The 21,540-nt window shown below is 49.5% G+C and overlaps 1 protein-coding gene across 3 annotated transcripts in view; it reads right to left on the bottom strand.

Annotated features, from left to right (window-relative positions):
• Positions 1–17,924, bottom strand: part of TAB1 (TGF-beta activated kinase 1 (MAP3K7) binding protein 1) — a 33,031-nt gene extending 15,107 nt beyond the window's left edge. The window contains exons 1-3 of one of the 3 annotated variants that reach the window (XM_059187018.1): positions 17,819–17,924; positions 2,830–2,966; positions 2,296–2,449 (exon numbers count right to left, since the gene is read on the bottom strand). In XM_059187018.1, the coding sequence (XP_059043001.1) occupies positions 2,296–2,449; positions 2,830–2,966; positions 17,819–17,851 (324 nt within the window). In that variant the 5' untranslated portion in view covers positions 17,852–17,924. Of the gene's footprint in view, positions 1–2,295; positions 2,450–2,829; positions 2,967–17,387; positions 17,555–17,818 lie in introns of those variants that run through there. The other 2 variants (XM_059187017.1, XM_059187016.1) reach the window with 2 other exon arrangements.
• Positions 17,925–21,540: the final 3,616 nt, after the last annotated feature.

Here is a 21,540-nt window from a genome sequence, read left to right as displayed (position 1 = left end):
CTCCTTGGTGGGCTTTATTAGCAACTGAGGCCCTCACGGAGTGGGGCTGCCCTACTCACCCTCCCCGTGAGATCACAGATCAGGGACGGCTCCCAGCAGTGGCGTGACACAGCTACAAGTGCCATTTCGCCACCGTGGAGAGGATCCTTTCTGGAAGGAGCTAAATCCCGCAGGGGAAGGCTTTCCCAATGGCCAGAGGACGCAGCTTCTGGCTCCTCAGCACTCTGCCCAGGGACCCAGGGGTTAGCAGTGGCACAGCCCGCCACTGCCTGAGCGCCCCCCCCCCCACTCCCCCGGCAAGCTGGGATCGCCAAGGGGGGGTCTGTGCGCCCCCTCGGACTGTGGCAAGACGGGGTCAGCTCAGCCTGCTCAGGACAAATGTCCATGCAGTGCATGGCTGCCCACGACAAGCGTCTTGTCCTTGTCCGTATTGTTACCGACTCAGGGGCAGCGGCTCACAGGCCAGTGGCTTGGTCAGGTCATTGGCAGTGGGATGACTTTCATACGCAAGTCCCACGCACATGGGCAGTTCCAATTTGGAGGACACCAGGGTGATGAAGGTCACCCGCCTCTAAGTGCAGGCGAACACTAGCGCACCAGAGGCCGTCTCTAACCTCCAGGAGGGCTCCCTTGCCTGAAGCTCAGTCACCACCCATCTTTGTGGCTCCCGAACACAACCCTCTGCCCACAACTCCAAGGATAACTCCCCAGCTTCCTCCCCGTGCCAGCCACCAGCAATCAACCCTCTGCTCCAACACTCCAGCCTTTCTGGGTCACTGCTTCCCTACTCCTTCTTCCCTGGCCTGAAGGTCCTCAGGTCCCCTATCTCTCCTGGTCTTGGGGGAGCTTAAGACACAATAGCCCAAGAGGCCTGAGCTCACAGCAGGGGGACTGGGCTCCCACAGAACTTGAAAATGCATTGTTTTGAATGGCAAATTATGCTCCCAAACCAAAGGCTGGCAACTGCCATTCTTTGGGCCTCTCAGCGGCTGGGAGGCTGAACTCACAGAGTCACATCCTGGTTCACTGGGCAGGACCTACTACACTGTCACCAGCGTGGTGCGGCACTGGCTTACCGCCCGCCACACCGCGGGGAACACCTCCGTGGGGCAGTCGTCTAAGTGCAAGCCACCCCCAGCAAGGCGTCTGGACACCCCGGACTCAGGTCCCCAGACCCAGGAGCTCATCTTACTGCCCATCAGAACACAGCACCGGGCTCTCCAACAGGGCCTCCATGGAACTTCCAGCACGCCCACAGGCCTCTGGCATTGTGGAATGCCATAACCGGCTCTTAAAATCTTTGCTCCTTGGGGGCACCTGGGTGACTCAGTCGCTAAGCGTCTGCCTTCAGCTCAGGACATAATTCCAGGGTCCTGAGATCAAGCCCTGCATAGGGCTCCCTGCTCAGCGGGAAGCCTGCTTCTCCCTTTCCCACTCCCCCTGCTTATGTTCCCTCTCTTGCTATGTCTCTCTCTGTCAAATAAATAAATAAAATCTTTTTAAAAAAAAATCTTTGCTTCTTGGGACGCCTGGCTGGCTCAGTCAGAAGAGCATGTGACTCTTGATCATGGTTTTAAGTTCGAGGTCCACGCCCCACACTGAGTGCAGAGATTACTTAAAAAAAAAAAAAAAAATCATCTGGGGTGTCTGGGTGGCTCAGTGGGTTAAGCCTCTGCCTTAGGCTCAGGTCATGGTCTCAGGGTCCTGGGATCGAGCCCCACATCGGATTCTGCTCAGCATGGAGTCTATTTCTCCCTCTCCCTCTGTGCTCTCTCTTTCTCTCAAATAAATAAAGGGAATCTTTAAAAATAAATAAAACAAAAATCTTTAAATAAAAATAAGATCCTTGCTCCTTAAGTTACAGGGCAGTAAACGGCCTGTAAACTTCCTTGCTGCCCGAAGCCCCTACCACTTTAAGCCCCCTTGGGGCACCTGGGTGGCTCAGTGGGTTAAAGCCTCTGCCTTCAGCTCAGGTCATGATCCTGGGGTCCTGGCATCGAGCCCTCCATCATGCTCTCTGCTCAGCAGGGAGCCTGCTTCCTCCCCTCTCTGTCTGCTTCTCTGCCTATTTGTGATCTCTCTCTGCCAAATAAATAAAATCTAAAAAAAAAAAAAAAATCTAGACACCCTGCCCATGGCACTCCTCACGCCCTGCCTCTTGGGGAGCCACCCAGAGCAGGTCCCTCCGCAGAAGGAGCTGGCAGCATCTTCAGACCAACCCTGGCGAACCCAGCACTTGGCAGTTGTCAGGCTGAGCTCCCTGGGGACGCGGTCGGCCAGCCCCAGCATCACTACCTGCAGCAGCACGCGCCGCACGTCCGCCTCGGTGTGCTCGGCGCTGAGCTGGCCCAGCAGGAGCTCGGCAGACAGCCGCTGGGCCACGAAGCTGGTCACTCGGTTGCCATCGTAGCCATTGAAGACCCCGTACAGGTAGCAGTTGTTCTCACTCCTGCCAGAGAGAGTGGGAGCAGCTTGGGACCGGGGGCTTGTAGGAGAGTGACGCCAGTTCCCAAGTGGAGGGGAGGAGGGCCAGGACTTGGGATGAGGCCAAAGACACGGCAGCGGTGGCTTTAGCTGCCCACCTGAGTCTCCCCACATTGACCCTCATGCCACTCGGGCATGGCCTTCTGGGACGCTCCCCACCCCCACTGTAGCAGGCCCTGGGTGGTGGGGGTGAGGTCCAGATGTGCAAGGGACAGCAGCAGGTACTGCCTCCCACGGACCCCACCTCAGCAGTGAGCCCCATTCGAGAGAGGTGCAAAAGTGCTGCTTTTTCTTGCCCCATAAATCTGCCTCCAATGCCCAGGGGGACATTGCTGGCACACTCACCTGAACTTGAGCCAGCTGTCCTCTGGTGGGTGGCTCTCAGTGCCCTTACCATCAGCAGAGTAGCTGCGGTTGGAGGCAGTACCAACCCCAGAGAGGTGGCAGAGTGGAAGGTCATCTGTCCAGCTTGGCTGCTGCTCCTGAGAAGGACACCAGGAAACGGAGAAGTGTCACCTTCTCCCCAGGTTGGGCCCCACACCTCCTTCTTCCCCAACAAAACCATAGTAGCCCGAGCCCTGTGGAGAAGGTTCCACTTCCTTCTGGAAAACGATGCTTATACGAACTAAAGCCTACAGAAGGGTCTGTGTGTTTTTATGGGAAGTCCGCAATGCTTTTCCCCAGGAAGTCTAGAAAAGCCTAGAGCTCCCAAATTAAGGCCCAGCAGTGGTTTCCAAGCATGAACTATGTTACAAAACATGAGTGAGACATACTCTGGAGAGCAAACTTGGTAGAAAGCTCTTTGGTGGCTCCCTACCTCTCCCTGCTGTGGCTCTGATGCCAATCACTTGGGCACTAGCTCTAACTGGAGGCCTCTAGGCCCAGCCCCCAGAAGGGCCGATCCCAGGGCACTGGCATATGCAGCAGCTCCTTCAGGTGACTGACTCAGGCAGCCCGACACCAGAGAAACCGCCTTGTTCCTGCTCCGTGCCCCTGGGGCTTCTGTCCTCCTCTGGTGACTCTCCCACCTGCCGGGTGCCACAGCCTTCTCCATCAGCACAAGGCTCCCGGCACCGCACTCCTTCCGTCTGCATGAACAGACTCCTTGTCTGGCATTACTCCATGCTCTTTGGGACTCTGGCTCAGCAGTCAGGCAGGGCCTCTAGGAAGTCCTCCTTCAGGAAGACCACCCCACCACCAGCCGGGCTTGACTGACAGCCTTCCCATGCACTCCTAGTACGCCTGGCTCCCTCCCTCCTGCCTGCCCCTGTCTGACTTCCATTCTACCCCATGGATCTCCAAGTAGACTGCCCAGTGTCATCACCATGGAGCTTAGAACCTTACACACACACACACACACACACACACGGAGCTTAGAACCTTACACACACGCGCGCGCGCACATACACAGCTGTCCAGCCCCAGCCCAAACACAAATTCTGATCGGCCTAAATCTTGAGTTCACTCTGAGCATCTGCATTATTTTAGCCGCAGAGACAACTCTGACACAACACTCAGGTGCCATCCACTGTTTCTCACTGAGCGCCTCCCCGAAGCTGGCTGGGCTCCAGGAGCATTCCCAGGGCCACTGGGCTGAACTACAGCAAATGGAAACAACTGGGACAATCCCAAAGTCTGGATGGGATGCTGTGTATTAAACAGGCATGGGTACTGTGCACGACTGCCTCCAAGGAAGTAGTCAGGGCCTTCAAAGAAGGCTGCGAAAACCACTTTGACAGGCCTTTGCAATCGGATATATAAAAGGCCTGTGGTTAGTTTTTGTGGCAAATTTCATGTTCTGTTCATTTACATACTGACAGCCAGGGACTCTATGGCTTTTTTAATTGCTTTCATGTTGCATTTATTCTAGTGGGTTAGTTCTGTGCTTTGCACCCTAGAGCAACTTCTGCAGGATGTGGGAGCTTATTTTTGTATTTAAATTAACATATAGTAAAATGGACTTTTTTTTGGCACGCGAGTTTATGAATGGGAACAGGCGTTTCGTGTGACTGCCGCCCCAAGATCTGGAACAGCCCCACTGCCCTAAAGCAGACCCTCATGTTGCCCCTTTGTAGCCACACCCTCCTCTAGCCCTGTGCTGCGCCACTACATGGTCTTTTCAAGAATGTCTTTGGTGCAATTAGGCAGTACATGACTTTTTTTCTTTTTATTGTGATAAAACACACATAGCAAAATTCACGATCTTTATTGTCTTTAATAGTTCAGGGGTACTAACTATTCACTGCTGCATAGCCAGCCCTGCCACCCATCCCCATGGTTCTTTCCATCATGAAAAACTGAAACTCTGTCCCCACTGGACACTAACTTCCCCTCCCACTCCCCAGCCCCTGGCAAACCCACCACTCTGCTCCAGGTCTCAAGGTGCATAACCTTTTGAGATGGGATCCTCTCACTCAGCACCATGCCTGAGACCTCCTCCCCCCCCCCCCACAAGTTGCTGCGGGCAACAAGTTTGTCCCTTCATTGGAGAATTTTCCACCAGTTGGATAGAAGCCCATCTGCTTATCCACTCAAGGGCCTCTGGGCTGTTCCCAGCTTGGGGCAGGTATGGACAGCTGGTATGAAGAGTCACAGGCAGGTTTCTGTGTGAATGTGACCTTTCACATCTCTAGAGTAGGGATAAGACGGCTGTCTGATTTTCTAAGAATTTGCCAACTGTTTCCCAAAGTGGTGTACCATTTGCGCTCCTGCCCATAAATGCACAAGGCGAGTTCCATGGGCTCTGCCTCCTCATCATTGCAGGGTCCCTTTTGTTAAATGGAGACATTCTAGAAAGCCTGTAGTGCTAGCTCATTGTGCTGTGATTTGCATTTCCCTGGTGACTTATAATGGTGTTAAGCATCTCTCCATGTGCTACACTGTCATCCTACCATCTCTGGTGAAGTGTCTGTTTTAAATCTTATGCCCATTTTTTTTTTCTTCTGTCCATTTTTCAGTTGGGTTGTTTTGTTTTTTCACCTGTTGAGATCTGAGAGCTCTTTATGTCTTTTGGATAAAGTCCTTTGTTGGACATGTGATTTGCAAATATTTTTTCCCAGACTGTAGCTTGTTGTTTGTTTGTTTCTTTCTTTCTTTTAAGATTTATTTACTTTGAGAGAGACAGAGAGACAGAGAACGAGCAGGGGAGGGGCAGAGGGAGGGGTCCTTCAAGCTGACTCCCCGCTGAGTGGGGAGGCTGACTCCAGGCTGGATCCTACAGTCCTTGAGATCATGACCTGAGCTGAAACCAACAGTCAGAGGTTAACCGACTGAGTCACCTAGGCACCCCTGTAGCTTATCATTTTATTTGCTTATTGGTGTCTTTTGCAGGCCAAGAGTTTCTAGTTTTGATGAAACCCATTTTATCAGCTTTTTCTCTCACGGTGCATGCTTTCATGTTCTAATAACTGTCTGCCTGGCCCCGGCCACAGAGACCTAGGGTTTTCTTCTGATAGTTTCACAGTTTTACATTTAGACCTGTGATCCATTTGGGGTTAATCTCTGTCTAAGACAGGAAGTTTAGGTCTAAGTTTTTTTTGTTTCATATGTGGATATCCAACTGTTCCAACGCCATTTGTTGAAAAGACTGCCCTTTCTCCATTAAATTATCTCTGTGCCTCTTTCAAAAAAAATTAACTGGCTGTCCTTGTGTGGGTCTGTCTCTGGTCTCCACTCTGTGCCATGAATCTGTGTGTCCATCCCTCCACCAGTTACATGCTCTTGATTACCGCGATTTTATAAACTTATATTCAAAATCTCTTATTATCAAATCTACATTTTACTTATAATCTATATTATACAATTGGGTAGTGGGTGGCCTCTAACTTCATTCGTTTTCAAAATGACTTCAGTGATCCTATTTCCTTTGCCTTCTCTATAAATTTTAAAATCACTTTGTCTGGGGCGCCTGGGTGGCTCAGTCGTTAAGCATCTGCCTCCGGCTCAGGTCATGATCCTGGGATCCCTAGATTGAGCCCCACAATGTGCTCCCTGCTTGGCAGGGAGCCTGCTCTTCCCTCTCCCATTGCTTGTGTTCCCTTTCTTGCTGTGTCTCTGTCAAATAAATAAAATCTCAGTTTGTCTATATCTACAAGAAAATCTCGCTTGGATTTTGACTGGAACTGTTCACAGATCAGTTTGAGATCCGACATCTTCACCGCGTGAATCTTTCAATTCATCGATGTGATGTGTCTTTAATCTTACTTACATTTTTACAGGACTTATTCACATGATGTCACCACAAGGTCTGAAAAGCCACTAAGGTCTATTAGTAGTAGCCTGCGAAAACTGCAAATGTGACCGAAACCTAGCTGTGGAAAAGAAACAGCAACAAGAGCTGAAATTCTGCTCAGCTTCTGAGGACACCAGGCATGTAGGTCAAGACACATACGATGAGAGAAAAACTGCTTCATGGTGACACAAACTGTCTAGCTGAAATCGTTACCTGTCTCATCTGAAAGCAATATACATGTCTCTCTTAATAGAAATGACAACTTAATTAAGTCTTCGGAATCCACATATGACATTATGCTGGAGGAGTACATTCCATTAATACAAACATATTCCATAAACATTTACTAGGCATTTACAGAAGGCTAGCATTATTCTAGGTGCTGGAACCACAGTGCGGAAAATGACTGAGGGTCCTTGTCTGAAGCCTCCTTTCTAGTCAACGAGAAACTTTAAATATGTGATACAATAAATACAGCTATTTGAGACAGGGATATGTGCCATGGAGAAAATAATTACAGTAAGGGACAGAGAGATGGCTCTTTTAGATGAAGTGGTCAGAAAAGGCGACTTCTGAACCAGACCCAAATGATGATGGAGCAGTGACCATCTCAGAAAAGTGGGAAAGGAGCCTTCTGGGCAGAGGTAACAGCATGTGCAAAGACCCTGAGGTGGAAAAGTAAGTGAGTGAGATTTACGAAGTCAAAGAAGGCCAGTGTGGCCTCTGCAGTGACCAGAGGGGAAAGTGGCTTGCTACTGTGTTCATACACGTGTGCCTAGGTGGGAACAGGGTAAGGCCTTCCACGCCACTGAAGAGAGTTCACTGCCAAGGAGTTAAGTACTTTACAATGAACGGCTCTGTGCCGATTATTCCTTAGGTCTTAGATCTGCTTAATCCATCTCCACTGTCAGAGACCTAACAAAGACAACCTGGCAAATAAGTTTCCAAAAGAAGCTTTTTTTTCTAGGGTCTGTCTCTTGCCTCCAACTCAAATGACATTTAAGCACAAAAGCACCTCCCCAGTCAGGTGTGTCCTATGTCCTCCTCCTGAAAAGATGGGTCAAGAGACCAATATTCAGCACCCTAAAGGCCCATAGCTGTTTCAGAGGGCAGCCAAAGGGGTGCGTGGGTGGCTCAGTTGGTTAAGCGGTTAAGGGTCCTGGGATGGAGCCCAGCATCAGACTCCCTGCTCAGTGGAGAGCCTGCTTCTCCCTCTCTCTCTCTCTGTGTCGAATATATAAATAAATCTTTTAAAATAAAGCATGGAAGATGTTTATACTTTCTAAAGTACAGACAGCATACTGTCTGTGATGAAAGAGGAGCTTCAGATGGATTGAACTTGTCCTTGAATACGAGATGAACAATATAAATGTGTCACCCAGGATGCAAAACCTGTCATCGGTGTTGCAACCGTGGTGCTTCCTCTACCATTCTCTACCTCCCACAGGGGACAGAGACAGGCTTCAGGGACTCGAATCTTTCCAACAAATTCATACTTTCCAGCAAAAAATAAGTACTACCCAAGCCACTTACGGGCCCACTTGATATTGTGAGATACGCTACAAAAACCACCAATGAGAGTCTTCCGCAAGGAAGGAAGGAAACAAACTGGTACGGATGACAGAGGACCTGGGCATGTCGGCGTTTCAGGGCACAGTGACAACTCATCTGAAAGCAATTCCCAATGGGCGCCCATGACATTGCTACCAGGAGCTGGACGACGCTGCCCAGACCGCTGCAGCCACACTCAGCTCGTGTGGGAGAAACGAATCTGATTCTCCCGAATCAGATTCTCCCGAATCTGAAAAACCGTATGACAACGGTACATCTACTTACAAGCACTTTGCTCTCGGAAGGTATTCACGACTAGAGCCTGGACACCTCTGTGATGTTAAATTTTTTTAAAGATTTATTTATTGGACAGAGAGAGATCACAAGTAGGCAGAGAGGCAGGCAGAGAGAGGGAGGGAGGAAGCAGGCTCCCTGCTGAGCATAGCGCCTGATGTGGGGCTCGATCTCAGAACCCTGAGATCATAACCTAAGCTGAAGGCAGAGGCTTAACCCACTGAGCCACCCAGGCGCCCCACCTCTGTGATATTAAGTGCTCTCTTTGACATATGATTTTCATAATATTGAGCTAGCAATATTTTGGAAATCTAGCTGATTCCTGAATGCCACTCAGATTGGAGCACCAACCTCCTGCAGTCAAAAGTCCACATGTAACTTTCGACTCCCCCAAAAACTCACCTATTGACATAGACTACTGGTGACTGGAAGGAAGCCTTATCAATAACATAAATGTTTAATTAACATGTTTTGTATGTCATATGTATTATATACCGAATTTTTACAATAAAGTAAGCTAGAAAAAATAAAATATTAAGAAAATCATAAGGAATGGGGCCCCTGGGCGGCACAGTCTGTTACGCAGCTGACTCTTGGGTTTCAGTTCAGGTCATGATCTCGGGGCCTGGGATCGAGCCCTGCGTTGGGCTCCTTGCTTAATGTGGAGTCCACTTAAAATTCTTTCTCTGCTCTCCCTCTGCCCATCCTCTCATACATGCACTCAGGTGCTGCCTCTCTCTCGAATAAATATATAAATCTTATAGAGAAAATCGTAGAAAAGAACACAATACAGTACTGTATTCATGGAAAAAATCGTCATGTAAGTAAATATGCATAGTTCAAAGTCATGTTGTTCAAGGGGCAACTGTGTATTTTTTTTTTAAAGATTTTATTTATTTATTTGACTGACAGAGACCACAAGCAGGCAGAGAGAGGAGGAAGCAGGCTTCCCACTGAGCAGAGAGCCCGACGCAGGGCTCGATCCTACGACCATGACCTGAGCCGAAGGCAGAGGCTTTAACCTGCTGAGCCACCCAGGCGCCCCGGCAACTGTGTATTATTTGATTAACTAGTAACTGGTTTTCAGGTCGATGAGTATGGACTCCAGTGCTATTGTTTACTTAAGGACAGTCTTGGTCCATTCCCAATAATAACACTCAAGACAACAGTAGTCAATGGACAGTTTAACATGCCATTATATTTATGCTTCAGTTGGTACTAATGCCAGCATTTTACTTAATAGGGAAACACAAGAGGGATTCTCATTAAAATCAGAAACACAGGGGCACCTGGGTGGCTCAGTTGTTAAGCGTCTGCCTTTGGCTCAGGTCATGATCCCAGAGTCCTGAGATCGAGCCCCACGTGAGGCTCCCAGCTTGGCAGGAGGCCTGCTTCTCCCTCTCCCACCCTCCCTGCTTGTGTTCCCTTGCTGTGTCCCTGTCAAATAAATAAATAAAATCTTAAAAAAAAAAAAATCGGAAACACGGCAAGGATGCCCACCTTCTCTACTATCCTAACACTGAACTAGAGGTGTCAGCCCACACAATTAGATAAGAGAAAAGAAGTCAAGCTTAAGAAGTAGAGCAGTACATCAGTAGGGAGCCTGCTTCCCTTCCCCTCACTCTGCCTACTGTGATCTCTGTCTTATCAAATAAGTAAGTAAAATCTTAAAAAAAAAGAAGTAGAGCAGTACAATTATCTCTATTTTATATTTGCTGAGCTTAAGGACTGAAGAAGTACAATTATCTCTATTTGCAGTTGACAGGATAGTAAACCTAAAGAATTAATGTTAAAATTAACTCAAACCAAAGAAATCAGTAGGGGGGTAGGACAGAAAAATCAAGACACAAAATCCAAGAGCCTTTATACACTTAAAGAAAAGACTGGCATCCAGCCTCCAACGGAAAATTCCCACTTGCTGTCAACTAAAATCACAGCATCTTTTTCCTGAGGTTCTCGCCAGTCAGTCTCCCCTAACCACACTCCTGTAGAGGATTTTTTTAAAACCTAAATTTACATTAGTTGGATTATATCTTAATGCTTTCATCTCAGCCTTCCAGCCTATTGACATAATTTTGAATCTCACCCTTTGAAGATTAACAATCTCACTCAGCTGTCTATTTTGTACAGATAAGGCCTTCTATACGGTGTTCCAAATGATTTCTAAAAAACTATGACCAGAACAAAAAAGCGTGGGAAGCTAACCTACTTCTGGCAGAAGGAGTCCACACCGACACAGGAAGGAAGCAACACTTCTACCAAAGGTTTGCCCTACTTGAAAGGCCAATGTATTTGGGGGATCTCAAATAAAGAGGCTACTGACCCCAGAGGTATAGCCATAGAAACAGACACACATTTTAAAACAACTATTTATATACATTAAACTTGCTGGGCAAAGACCTACTTATTTCATACTGACACTCTTTAAACATAAAGTCCTTAACCAATTGGACTTGACTTGGCATTAAGATAAAGGAGAAATAAGAAAAATTTACCCAAAAGCATACTAAAAAGTATCCACGGTGAGGCAAGGCCTCCCTCCCCTTTTCTGGTCTTTCCGAGCCCTGTTCCACCTCCAAGAGCCCTGCTCAGATCCAACTAGTGCCAGAGGCCCATGTTTCCCAGACCTCAACCAGCCATTCACTATCTTCAAGGAACTAGCCACTTCCTTTTTTTTTTTTTTAAACATTTTATTTATTTATTTGACAGACAGAGATCACAAGTAGGCAAAGAGGCAGGCAGAGAGAGAGGGGGAAGCAGGCTCCCTGCTGAGCAGAGAGCCCGATGTGGGGCTCGATCCCAGGACCCTGAGATCATGACCCGAGCTGAAGGCAGAGGCTTTAACCCACTAAGCCTCCCAGGAGCCCCCCTATTTTTTTCTTTCCACTGTCATATTTTATTCTATTCAAATGACTTCATTTTGAATATAAATGTTTTCAGTATTTTAAGTAGAAAACCAGTATCACCTGCTTTATCTTGAAGATAAAAAATGAAAACAAAACAAGATTATTAAATTCTAGCTGAACCTATTACTGGTCATAGACTCTGAGCTGGAGCTCTGTTCTGCTTTAAAAAAAAAAAAAAAGAAAAGAAAAAGAAGGCAGGGGTAGGACACCTGGCTGTCTCAGCTGGTGAAGCACGTAACTCTTGACCTCGGGGTTGTGAGTTCATGCGAAAACTGAGGGTAGAGATTACTTAAAAATAAAATCCTTAAAAAAACAACAACAGGGGCACCTGGGTGGCTGGGCATCAAGCCCCCACATCAGGTTCCTTGCTCAGCAAGAAGCCTGCTTCTCCCTCTCCCACTTCCCCTGCTAGTATTCCCTCCCTCGCTGTTCACTGTGTCTCTGTCAAATAAATAAAATCTTAAAAAAACAAAAACAAACAAACAAAAACAACAGGGAGGAGACTAGCAAGAATCAGAAAGGTGTTAAGGACATAGAGGAACAAACCAAGTCTTTCTCTCTTGATTATCATCAGAGTTTGAAAAGGAGTTGAAAAGCAAATAATCTGTGTGATATGTTTAAAAAAAAAAAAAAAAAGGAAGGGGGGTGCCTGGGGGCCTGCCTTCAGCTTGGGTCATGATCCCTGGGTCCTGGGATGGAGCCCATGTCATGTCGGGCTCCCTGCTTGGTGGGAAGCCTGCTTCTCCCTCTCCCTCTCCCCCTGCTTGTGTTCCCTCTCTCGCTGTTTCTGTCAAGTAAACAAATAAATAAAATCTTAAAAAAACAAAACAAAACAGAAACAAAACACCTGGGGGATATGTAACAATAAGTTTTAGGCCAGCATACACCAAACCCTCTCAGGGTACGTGTCCGGGGCTCCAGGAAAATAACTGCCCAATGCTACAGGGCCCCTTTCCGGAGAAATTCATCCTCAGGGTTCACGGAGGCATAGCGGTCATTAACCATCTGGTGTCTTGGCAACTTTCACGCTCTAACTTGGTACTGGTTTCTTGGGTTTTTGTTTTTTTTAAAGTTTACTACACCCTCGGGGTGCCTGGGTGGCTCAGTGGGTTCAAGCCTCTGCCTTTGTCTTAGGTCATGATCCCAGGGTCCTGGGATTGAGCCCCACATCTGGGCTCTCTGCTCAGTGGGGAACCTGCTTCCCTTCCTCTCTCTCTGCCTGCCTCTCTGCCTACTTGTGGTTTCTGTTAAATAAATAAATAATCCTAAAAAAAAATTTACTACACCCCACGTGGGGCTTGAACTCACAACGCTGAGATCAAGAGTCACACGCTCTTCTGACTCAGCCAGCCAGGCGTCCCTGTTGTGCTGTTGTGTTGTGTTGTTTCACAGCCTAGTGCTGTTAGCTGCTTATTTTGCTGATTTCAAGACATATATTCTCATCTTTAAATATCCGAAGTTGATGTGTTACAAGTTAATTAGTAGGATGTTTTCTTTCTTAGCAGTATATAAAATAATGGCGGGTCCTTATAATTAATGTCTTGGATGCGAAGATACATGGAGAATTTCTCATATATTTAGGAGTGCTCCTTCGGGGGAGGCCCTGCCTGGAACAGTCCCCACAGCCCCTCGGATGTTCAGTGACAAGTGGCCAGAGAATTCCCAGTTCTGCCCATGAGGGAGTGAGACAGTCCCCGGTCTTCCCCAATATCAGCAGTGCCCCCGAAATGGCTCTGATGCTGCTGTGACCAGGTGGGCGGCCATCCTGCTGCCCCAGCCTCCACCCCTCCTTCAAGGATTAGCCACACCAACGCTCTGTTGCTGATTCCACCCCGACACGGTCCACATCTCTGAACAATATTCAGAAAGGTCACGTATTTCCTAGTCACCCAAACCACTCCCTTCCCCACCCCCGCGCGCACAATGATGCATACTTTCTCCCACACCCACAAATGCCAGGTCTGCCAGCAGCCGAGAAGGGGGCTCCTCGCGCTCACGCAGCCTCATTACCGAGCTGCGTAGACACCCCCCACAGTGAGCCTGCACCACTTTCTTTGATGGGTTCCTAATTAATTTCTCAGAAGAAACTGAACACAAAATATAGTAAGGAAAGAAGGCCATTTCAAAAAGCCGAAACTAGGGGCACCTAGGTGGCCGAGTTGGCTGAGTGTCTGTCTTCTTTGACTGGGGTCATGATCCCAGGGTCCTGGGATCAAGTCCTACACTGGCGCGGCACGGTGGCACAGGGCTCCCACTCAGTGGGAAGTCGGCTTCTCCCTCTCCATCTGCCTCTCTCTGCTTCTGCTCGCTTTCTCACTCACTCGCTCAAACAAATAAATAAAATCTTAAAAAAAAAAAAAAAAAAAAAAAAGCCTAATTTTGACTTGTATGAGGGAGTCCCAAAATTCCTGTTTTGGTAGGAAAAGCACTGATCGTGCTCCAGGTGCACGGTCAGTGGCGAAGGGTGTTCCGGGTACTCGGTACACACACACCCTTCAGCGGCCTCACACACGTGTGTGATCGCGTCACAGACTAACAGTCCATGCAAGTCCCCACAGACATTCATCTCCAACTCCTGGGCAGCAAAAGTGGACAAAGCATGGTTCCAAGTTCAGGCCACAGCTTGAATATCAAATTATAGTATGAAAAGGCTGAGTGTTTTTGTGGTGAAAGCACCCGAATTCCTTGGAGGCAAAAAGGAAGCTCAGAATGAGAGAATAATGCCCCCAGGAAGATGGCTCAGGGTGGGGGCTGGGGGGGGGGGGCAGCTGTTCTTTCTCTCCAAAAAGCTTAAAATACCCAGTGTCTCCTGCCATCTCTGTCTTTCTGAATGACCCCCTTTTCCTTCCCACTCCTCTGGGACCAGCTCAACTCCTGGCCCCCACCTCTCCCAGCAGGGTTTTCATCAAAGGCTCTCTATGTTTTCATCACAAATATAGTCCTAATACATTCATAAAGGGGCTAATAATTGTGGGGCACTTACTGCGGGCTGGAGCCGCTCGGCCACATTCTGACGGCGGATGAGACGGTTGTAGGTGATGGCCTCGTGGATGTTTTTATTTTAATGGGGGAACTGATGATGTATATTAGAAAAAAATTCAGAGCCTGCACCTGTGATCTTATAGCTGTAGTGGCTCAAGGTTTCTAAGTTAAAAAAACCGAATTTCAAGTTGATTTTCTTTTCATAATTAAGGACAGAAGAGCAGAGGCCAAACTCCTGATTCTTTCGGCCCCAAGTGTGCTGGACTTCCAGAGACTCCCCAGTCAAGGGCACAGTTGTTCCAACTAAAAACCTTGCAATCCTTCTTGACTCTTCTTCCTCGGTCACACACCCACCATCTGATCCACCAGCAAATCCGACCAGCTCGTCCTCCAAAATACAGCCCCCACTAAAAACCTAAAATATCCCTAAAACCCACCGAGTTTCACAGCACACTTAGGATAGAATTCAAAGTCCACACCAGGGTCCACAAAGGTCCCTTGGACCTCGGCGACCCCCACTCCCCCAAAGCACTCAGCTCCAGCCACGCTGGCCTCCTTGGTGCTCCCCAAACACATGAGCCTTGGCATCCCAGGTCCCTCAACCAGGGATACTCCCTCCCCTACTTCATCCCATCAGATGCTGAGTGATCTTTCCCTACCACTCTTAAAACGGTCCCTCCACCATTCTAGGAGACTCCTCCTCCCAGCACCAACTGAGGCTGTAGGTATATTGTTTACAATCTGTATTTACTCACTGGGACTGTCTCCCTTATCAGAACAGAGGCTTCGGGGCGCCTGGGTGGCTCAGTGGGCTAAAGCCTCTGCCTTCAGCTCGGGTCATGGTCCCAGGGTCCTGGGATCGAGCCCCACATCAGGCTCTCTGTTCAGCGGGGAGCCTGCTTCCTCCTCTCTCTCTCTGCCTGCCTCTGTCTGCTTGTGATCTCTGTCTGTCAAATAAATAAATCTTTAAAAAAAAAAAAAAGAACAGAGGCTTCGTGAGGAAAGTGTCCCTTGCACTAACACAGTATTGGCCACACAGTAAGTGCTCAGTGACAGCTAAATGCTCAGAACTGAAGGTGGCACTTCATGGCTGGACTGTGACCATGCTGGGCTAGGACAGTCATGTGTTAGTTCATTTAATCCTAACAACACTCCTGGGTGTCTTTTCCGTTGGGAACTAAGGTTCAGGGATGTTAAGTGACTTGCCCAAGTCCCTGTGGGGCTGGAACTTTTTGCGAGATTGCGAAGGGCCCAAGTTCCTTTGAACACATTAAGCGATCTTCAAAAGCTCTTCTTTTCTTCAAAAGACCTTTCAAGGTACCATGCTGGCTGGGGACCACAAAGGTAAAACTCCTCAGTGCTCTGCCACCTGGCCCCAGCATGCCCACCCGGCACCATGTTGCCAGCAAATCCCCAGCCCTTTCTGCGAGCCTCCACTGACCCAGTCAAACCAGGCCGGCCACGGCCTCTCAACACTGACCACACAGTGCCTTCCACACTGTGTTAGTAGTAGAGGGCTCCCTCCCCCGAGGGTGTGCACACTTCTTATCTTTGTATCCCCAGGTCCTACAACCACAGACTAGGAACCCTCAAGGCCATCTGCTCAATGCTGGTATTTGAGCTGCTCCTACCAGACTCAGGACAGTGGAGAGCCAGTCAGCAAGCAACATATGCAGCCTGGACACTCAGACACCCTGTGAGCAGAGATGTCTTGGTCATCCTTAGGGTGGGACGGGCCTTGTGTGGACATCTCTGTCATCGCCTTGCCTCTCATCATGATGTTATCTGCTCAAAGCTAATCGTCCTGTCTTGAAAGGATTCCCCTTCCACCCAGGAACACATTCTGGAGCTAGCAAAGCTTCTGTCCAACCTGAGTCTCCTCAGCGCCATTATACCCAGGAAAGAAGGAAGCTGGACGCCCCTCCCATCAGGAAGCCGAGCTGGCCCACAGCAGTTACCACTTCCAGCACTCTCTACAGTCCAGCCTGTATTTCTGGAATTTTTGCAATGGGTAAATTTATACAGGGGCCCTGCCCTTTGGGAGCTCACAAAGCAAAGGGCCGGGCCTACCTAACTCAATGACAAGGCTGACCTGCAGAGCACTTGTCAAATAAAAGGGCAGCCAAAGATGTGGAGGGGGAAGAGAGCAGTCCCCACTGGGCAGACCTGGGAATTGCTATGGTGGAAGGGCAAATTCAAAAGACAGTCTACACAAAGCCGGTCATTAGTACACAGCCCTGAAGGTCATCCCTCCCTCTGATTCTGATGCTTTCAGGCCCAAGTGCAGGAGGGTGTGTCTGCTGTAGCTCTAAGTCCCACGCCAAGCCTGGACATGGCTACAAATGCTTTTTTTCACCAGTATTTATTGAGTGCCTGGCACCTAGTGGTGGTAAGCGCTGGTGAGATCCGTCATAGATCCTAAGTAGGGGAGGCAGACAAGTGCACAGGCAAGCACAACAGACTGCCCCATCTGGTGAGGCCCCAGGGGCCCCACACACTATCAGAATAGGCTCAGGGCACCAAGATGTGTGTGTATCTACGTGCATGTGAGACAGGACGATACAGGGGCAAGACACCAGCGACAAACCCATGGCGGGGGTGGGGGTGGGGTCCAGACTACGGGGTAAGGGTGAGTCTCGGGACAAATCTCCCACGGCCTGCTCTCCCCTTAAGAGTTAAGGAAACTAAGGCATAGTGCGTTAAGTGTTAGGACCAGAACCCGGGCTCCCACTCCGGTCATGCCTTCAGCAGCGCCTAGAGGTTAACAGGTTTCTGCAATCAGACGGCCCGATTTTAACCCTGACTGTGCCGTGTGGCCTCCTGCCGAGTGGCCTTGGACAAGTGACCGCCTGCCTCTCTGTACCGCAGTCTCTTTACCTGTCCAACGGGAGTAACTGTAGTACCTACCTCCCGGGGCTGTGAACATAAACTAAGCTTACAACGTAAAGCAATTGGCAGGAAACCGGGGAGATGATAAGCTGTACACCAGCGGCTGCTGCGACTATGACTTTTTTTCTCCCGCGGCCGCTCGGGGCCGGCGGTGGGCTCACCGCCCCGGCCATCTCCGCCGCAGCGCGCCACGTTCCCTTCCGGCTCCAGGACGCACCCCACCCTCGACGCGCCCTTGACGCTCGGGGTCGCTGAACCGCGAATCCCAGCCCCCGACGACCGGGCGGCAGCGCGCACGCGCGGCTGCACGCGCCCCCGTCCTCGGGAGTGAGGGGGGCCGGACCGGGAGAGGAGAGGCCGGCGGCCACACCTCGCCAGGGAGAAGGAGGCGGCCCAACGGCGGAGAGGGAGCCGCGCCTGCACCCGACAGGCCCCCCTTGGGCTCCCAACCCCCAGCCCGGAGAGCGGGTCGGTTCCTCACGCTCTGCAGCAGGCTCCTCCTCTGCGCCGCCATCTTGGAGGGACCCCCGGGGCTGCGCCCGCCTCCCAGCAGAGCAGGCGAGAAGGGCGGCTAGAGCGGCCTGAAGCTGGCCGGGAGGATCTGGCTGCCGGGGAGCACGCCCACAGCGCCACCCCATGGCCAAAGTGGGATGGAGCCATGGAGGAGAGTGTGCGCAGGCGCCAGTCTTCCACTTTTCCTCTCTTGGGAAGAAAAGGGAAGGCTTCTGTAAATGATTGGCTCTAGCCTATTTTATTTGCGTATTTTCTCCAGGACGCTTTTCAGATGGGGCTCCCTATGTCACCGATTTGCGTTCTTTATGAACACTTTGGGCGTGGGGTTCGGTGAATTATTCGTTCACTTGATAAATATTCTTTGGGTGGCCATGCCTGGCCCTATGGGGTGAAGCAGCCAGCAAGACACCCTCAGAAATCTGTTTGAATTGGGGAGGACTTCATTTACATATGTAAATCATTTCGAAGTGGGCCAAGTGGTAGGAAGAGAAGTTTATGGATGGGGCATGGGAGTGGAGGGCAGGCCAGGCCGAGGGGACATCTAGTGCACAAGGCACGAGAAAAGGGAGCGTGTGAATGTGGCTTCAAGAAGCATGCGTGTCCCAGAAGGGATCTGTGGCTAGAGCAGAGGTGGAGGGGATGTGAGATGAAGGGCTCTGGGGTGGGTTCTGACCAGGCTGGAGTTGGGCTATTCACGTGGTGGACAAAGGAATCTTGTTGACTAATGAGCAAGCCAGGGACGTGTTTGGTAGAAAGATGCCTTTGACTACCAGGTACAGAACAGATGTGTAGCAGCATTGGAGTGAAGACCAGTTAAGGGACTGTTGTGTTAGTTCAGGACAAGAGATGATAGTAGGTTTGCTGCCAGTGCCAAGGGGACGGATTTTATTTAGATGAAATTGTCATGACTTGGTTCATGGACTCGTTGGGGTTGTGATGGAAAGAGATTTGCCAAAGATTCTCCCAGACTTCTGGGGAAAAAAATAAATAAATAAAACAGCTGGAAAATTTTAGGGTGTTTTTTTAAAACACACAAGAAAAGAAGTCAGATCAGTCCTGAGATGGAGTGGACTAGAGAAGACCACATCGAAAGAGCAGGAGGGGTGGAGGGGGGGGGAGCCTTGACACAGAGAACCCAGGGTGAGGAGAGCAATGGACAACGATGTCACATACTTTTGAGTGATCTAGTTAGAAGATTACTGAAGAAAGTCCATTGGGTTTAGCCATCCAGAGGCCCTTGTCCTGGGAAGTTCAGGTAGGAAGGTAGCACAGAAACTCAGATACAGTGAGTTGAGGAGCCATTGGGGTATGGGGACATGGAGACCTTGAGAATCTGCAGTTCTCTCTAGCTGGTGGGCTGTAAAGAGCAGGAGGAAGGGAAGGGAACATGAGATCGAGTGTGTTTTCTTTTAGGTTGGGAGGAACTTGAGCCTGTTTAAATGCTGAAGGAAAGGCTTGCCACAGAGGAGCTGATAATTTGGAAGAGGGAAGCAGAGGCCATTCAGGTCTGGGTTGGTGACATCATCTTGTCTTACGAGCACAGCTTCTCGTGGCCCAGGATGACTGCTTGAACTCCAGCTATTTCGTCTGAGTTCTGCCAGCAGGAAGGAGAGAGGAAGGGAGGAAGATGCACTTCTCTTCCTCTTCTTCTTCTTCTTCTTTTTTAAATTAAAGATTTACTTGCAAGCAATCTTCCCCTTATAAGGAGACTTCCAGAAGTTCCACCTGATGTTTCTCCTTACATGTCATTGGCTATAATCTAGCTGAAGGGAGGTAAAGAGACCAGACTTTGGACCGAGCTACAGGGGCCCAGCTACAGTTTCCATCACTAAAGAAGGACTGAGATGTGGATACTAGGAGGCTGTAAACGGTCCGTGCCACAAAAGGGAGTGGGAGGGACCAGGCAGTTTTTTGAAGAAGAGTCTGGAAGGATTCAGGATTTGGAGCCCAACCCACTCCATTCTAATCCCAACCCCATATACTTTCACCTCTGTGACCTTGAACAAGCCACTTGAGCCTCAGGGTCCTCTGTAGAACAGATTAAGTGAGGCGCCTTCGAAAGACCTATCCTGTGGTAAGTGCTAATATTCATCATATTCAAGTTAAAATTTTTTTATTTAAAGATAATAAACGCATCCTGAGTGCCTCCTGTGTAGCAGACACTTGCCAGATGCTTTTTCTTTTTTTCTTTTCTTTTTTTTTTTTTTAATAGGCAAAGAGGCAGGCAGAGAGCCCAATGCGGGGCTCGATCCCAGCACCCTGGGATCATGACCCGAGCTGAAGGCAGAGGCTTAACCCACTGAGCCACCCAGGCACCCCGCCAGATGCTTTTTCATCATAGTTTTTTCTCCCTCCAACGTGGTCCTACAATCATCCCTAATTTCATAAAATAGGAAACTCCAGTTCAGCAAGTCACCCAACAGGTAGATTTTGGGATTTGAATCCAGGCCCCACGATTTTCTGATGTTGTGATTGAATGAGAAATACACATCTGGTCTTCATCTCTGGTTCTTGGCTTCCAAATCCTTCAGTGACAGGGGTCTCACCAGCATCTTTTGTTACAATATTTGGTCATCCTCCTAGCTTCTGGAAGGGCTTTGGAACTTTTCCGGTTTATGGACGTGATAGGGGCATCTTCTGTTATTCACTGGAAGCCCATTCAGCCGTCCTGGAGTTTATGAGATGACCAGTGGCTGGAAGGTCCTGAATAATTTCAGGTGGGGGCCCCGTTGCCAAGAGGATCCAGTCATGGGATTAGCCAGTCCCGCCCCCACTTCTTAGGGGTGGGGTTTGGGATTGGGTTGATCGCTAATGGCCAATGATTTAAGCTGCCATCCCAATGTCACAGGACCTCCACAAAACCCTGACCAAGCGGGTTTGGAGAGCTTCTGGGGTGCTGAAGGCATCCACATGCTGGGATGGTGGCACCTGCCATATTCCATATGCCCAGAAGCTCTTGCGCTCTGTGGATTCTTCCAGATCCCCCACTGTGTACCTATTCATCTAGCAGTCCATTGGTGTCTTTGGTAACAGCCTTTTTTTTTTCTCTTTTTAAAGATTTTATTATTTATTTGACAGAAATCACATATTAGGCAGAGAGGCAGGCAGACACACACACACACACACACACACACACACACACACACACACGAAGCAGGCTCCCCGCTGAGCAGAGATCCTGATGCGGGGCTCGATCCCAAGACCCTGAGATCATGACCTGAGCCGAAGGCAGAGGCTTAACCCACTGAGCCACCCAGGCGCCCCTGGTAACAGCCTTTTTTAATAAATCAGCAAAGTACCTCTTTCCCTGAGTTTTGTGCCTGATTTATAGTCAAATCGGAAAGAAGCAGGGGTGGCCTGGGGCCCCTCCACCTATGACAGGCTTCTGAAGCAGGGAGCAGTCTCATGGGACTCAGCCCTTAACCTGAGGGTTCTGGTGCCCCCTCTGGCGCTCACTGTCAGAATGGAGTGAATCACAGGACCCCCAGCTGGTATCCTCGGAGAACGAACGAAGAGTTGCATTTGTGGTCACAAGTCTTCAGCTGTCGTAGATAAGAACTCCCTGGTGGTAGACTCCAAGGCCTTTCTGGCAACCCTGTGAGGTCGGCAGACCCTCCGACACTCTTCACCGCCCAGCCTGGTCTAACTGCTTGAAGACCCCCAGACACCCCCGTGGTTCCCTGCCTCCCC

This window comes from Mustela lutreola, chromosome 8 (genome assembly GCF_030435805.1).
Source record: "Mustela lutreola isolate mMusLut2 chromosome 8, mMusLut2.pri, whole genome shotgun sequence".
NCBI classification, from domain to species: Eukaryota; Metazoa; Chordata; class Mammalia; order Carnivora; family Mustelidae; genus Mustela; species Mustela lutreola.
This window is presented reverse-complemented; position numbering and strand designations above follow the sequence as displayed.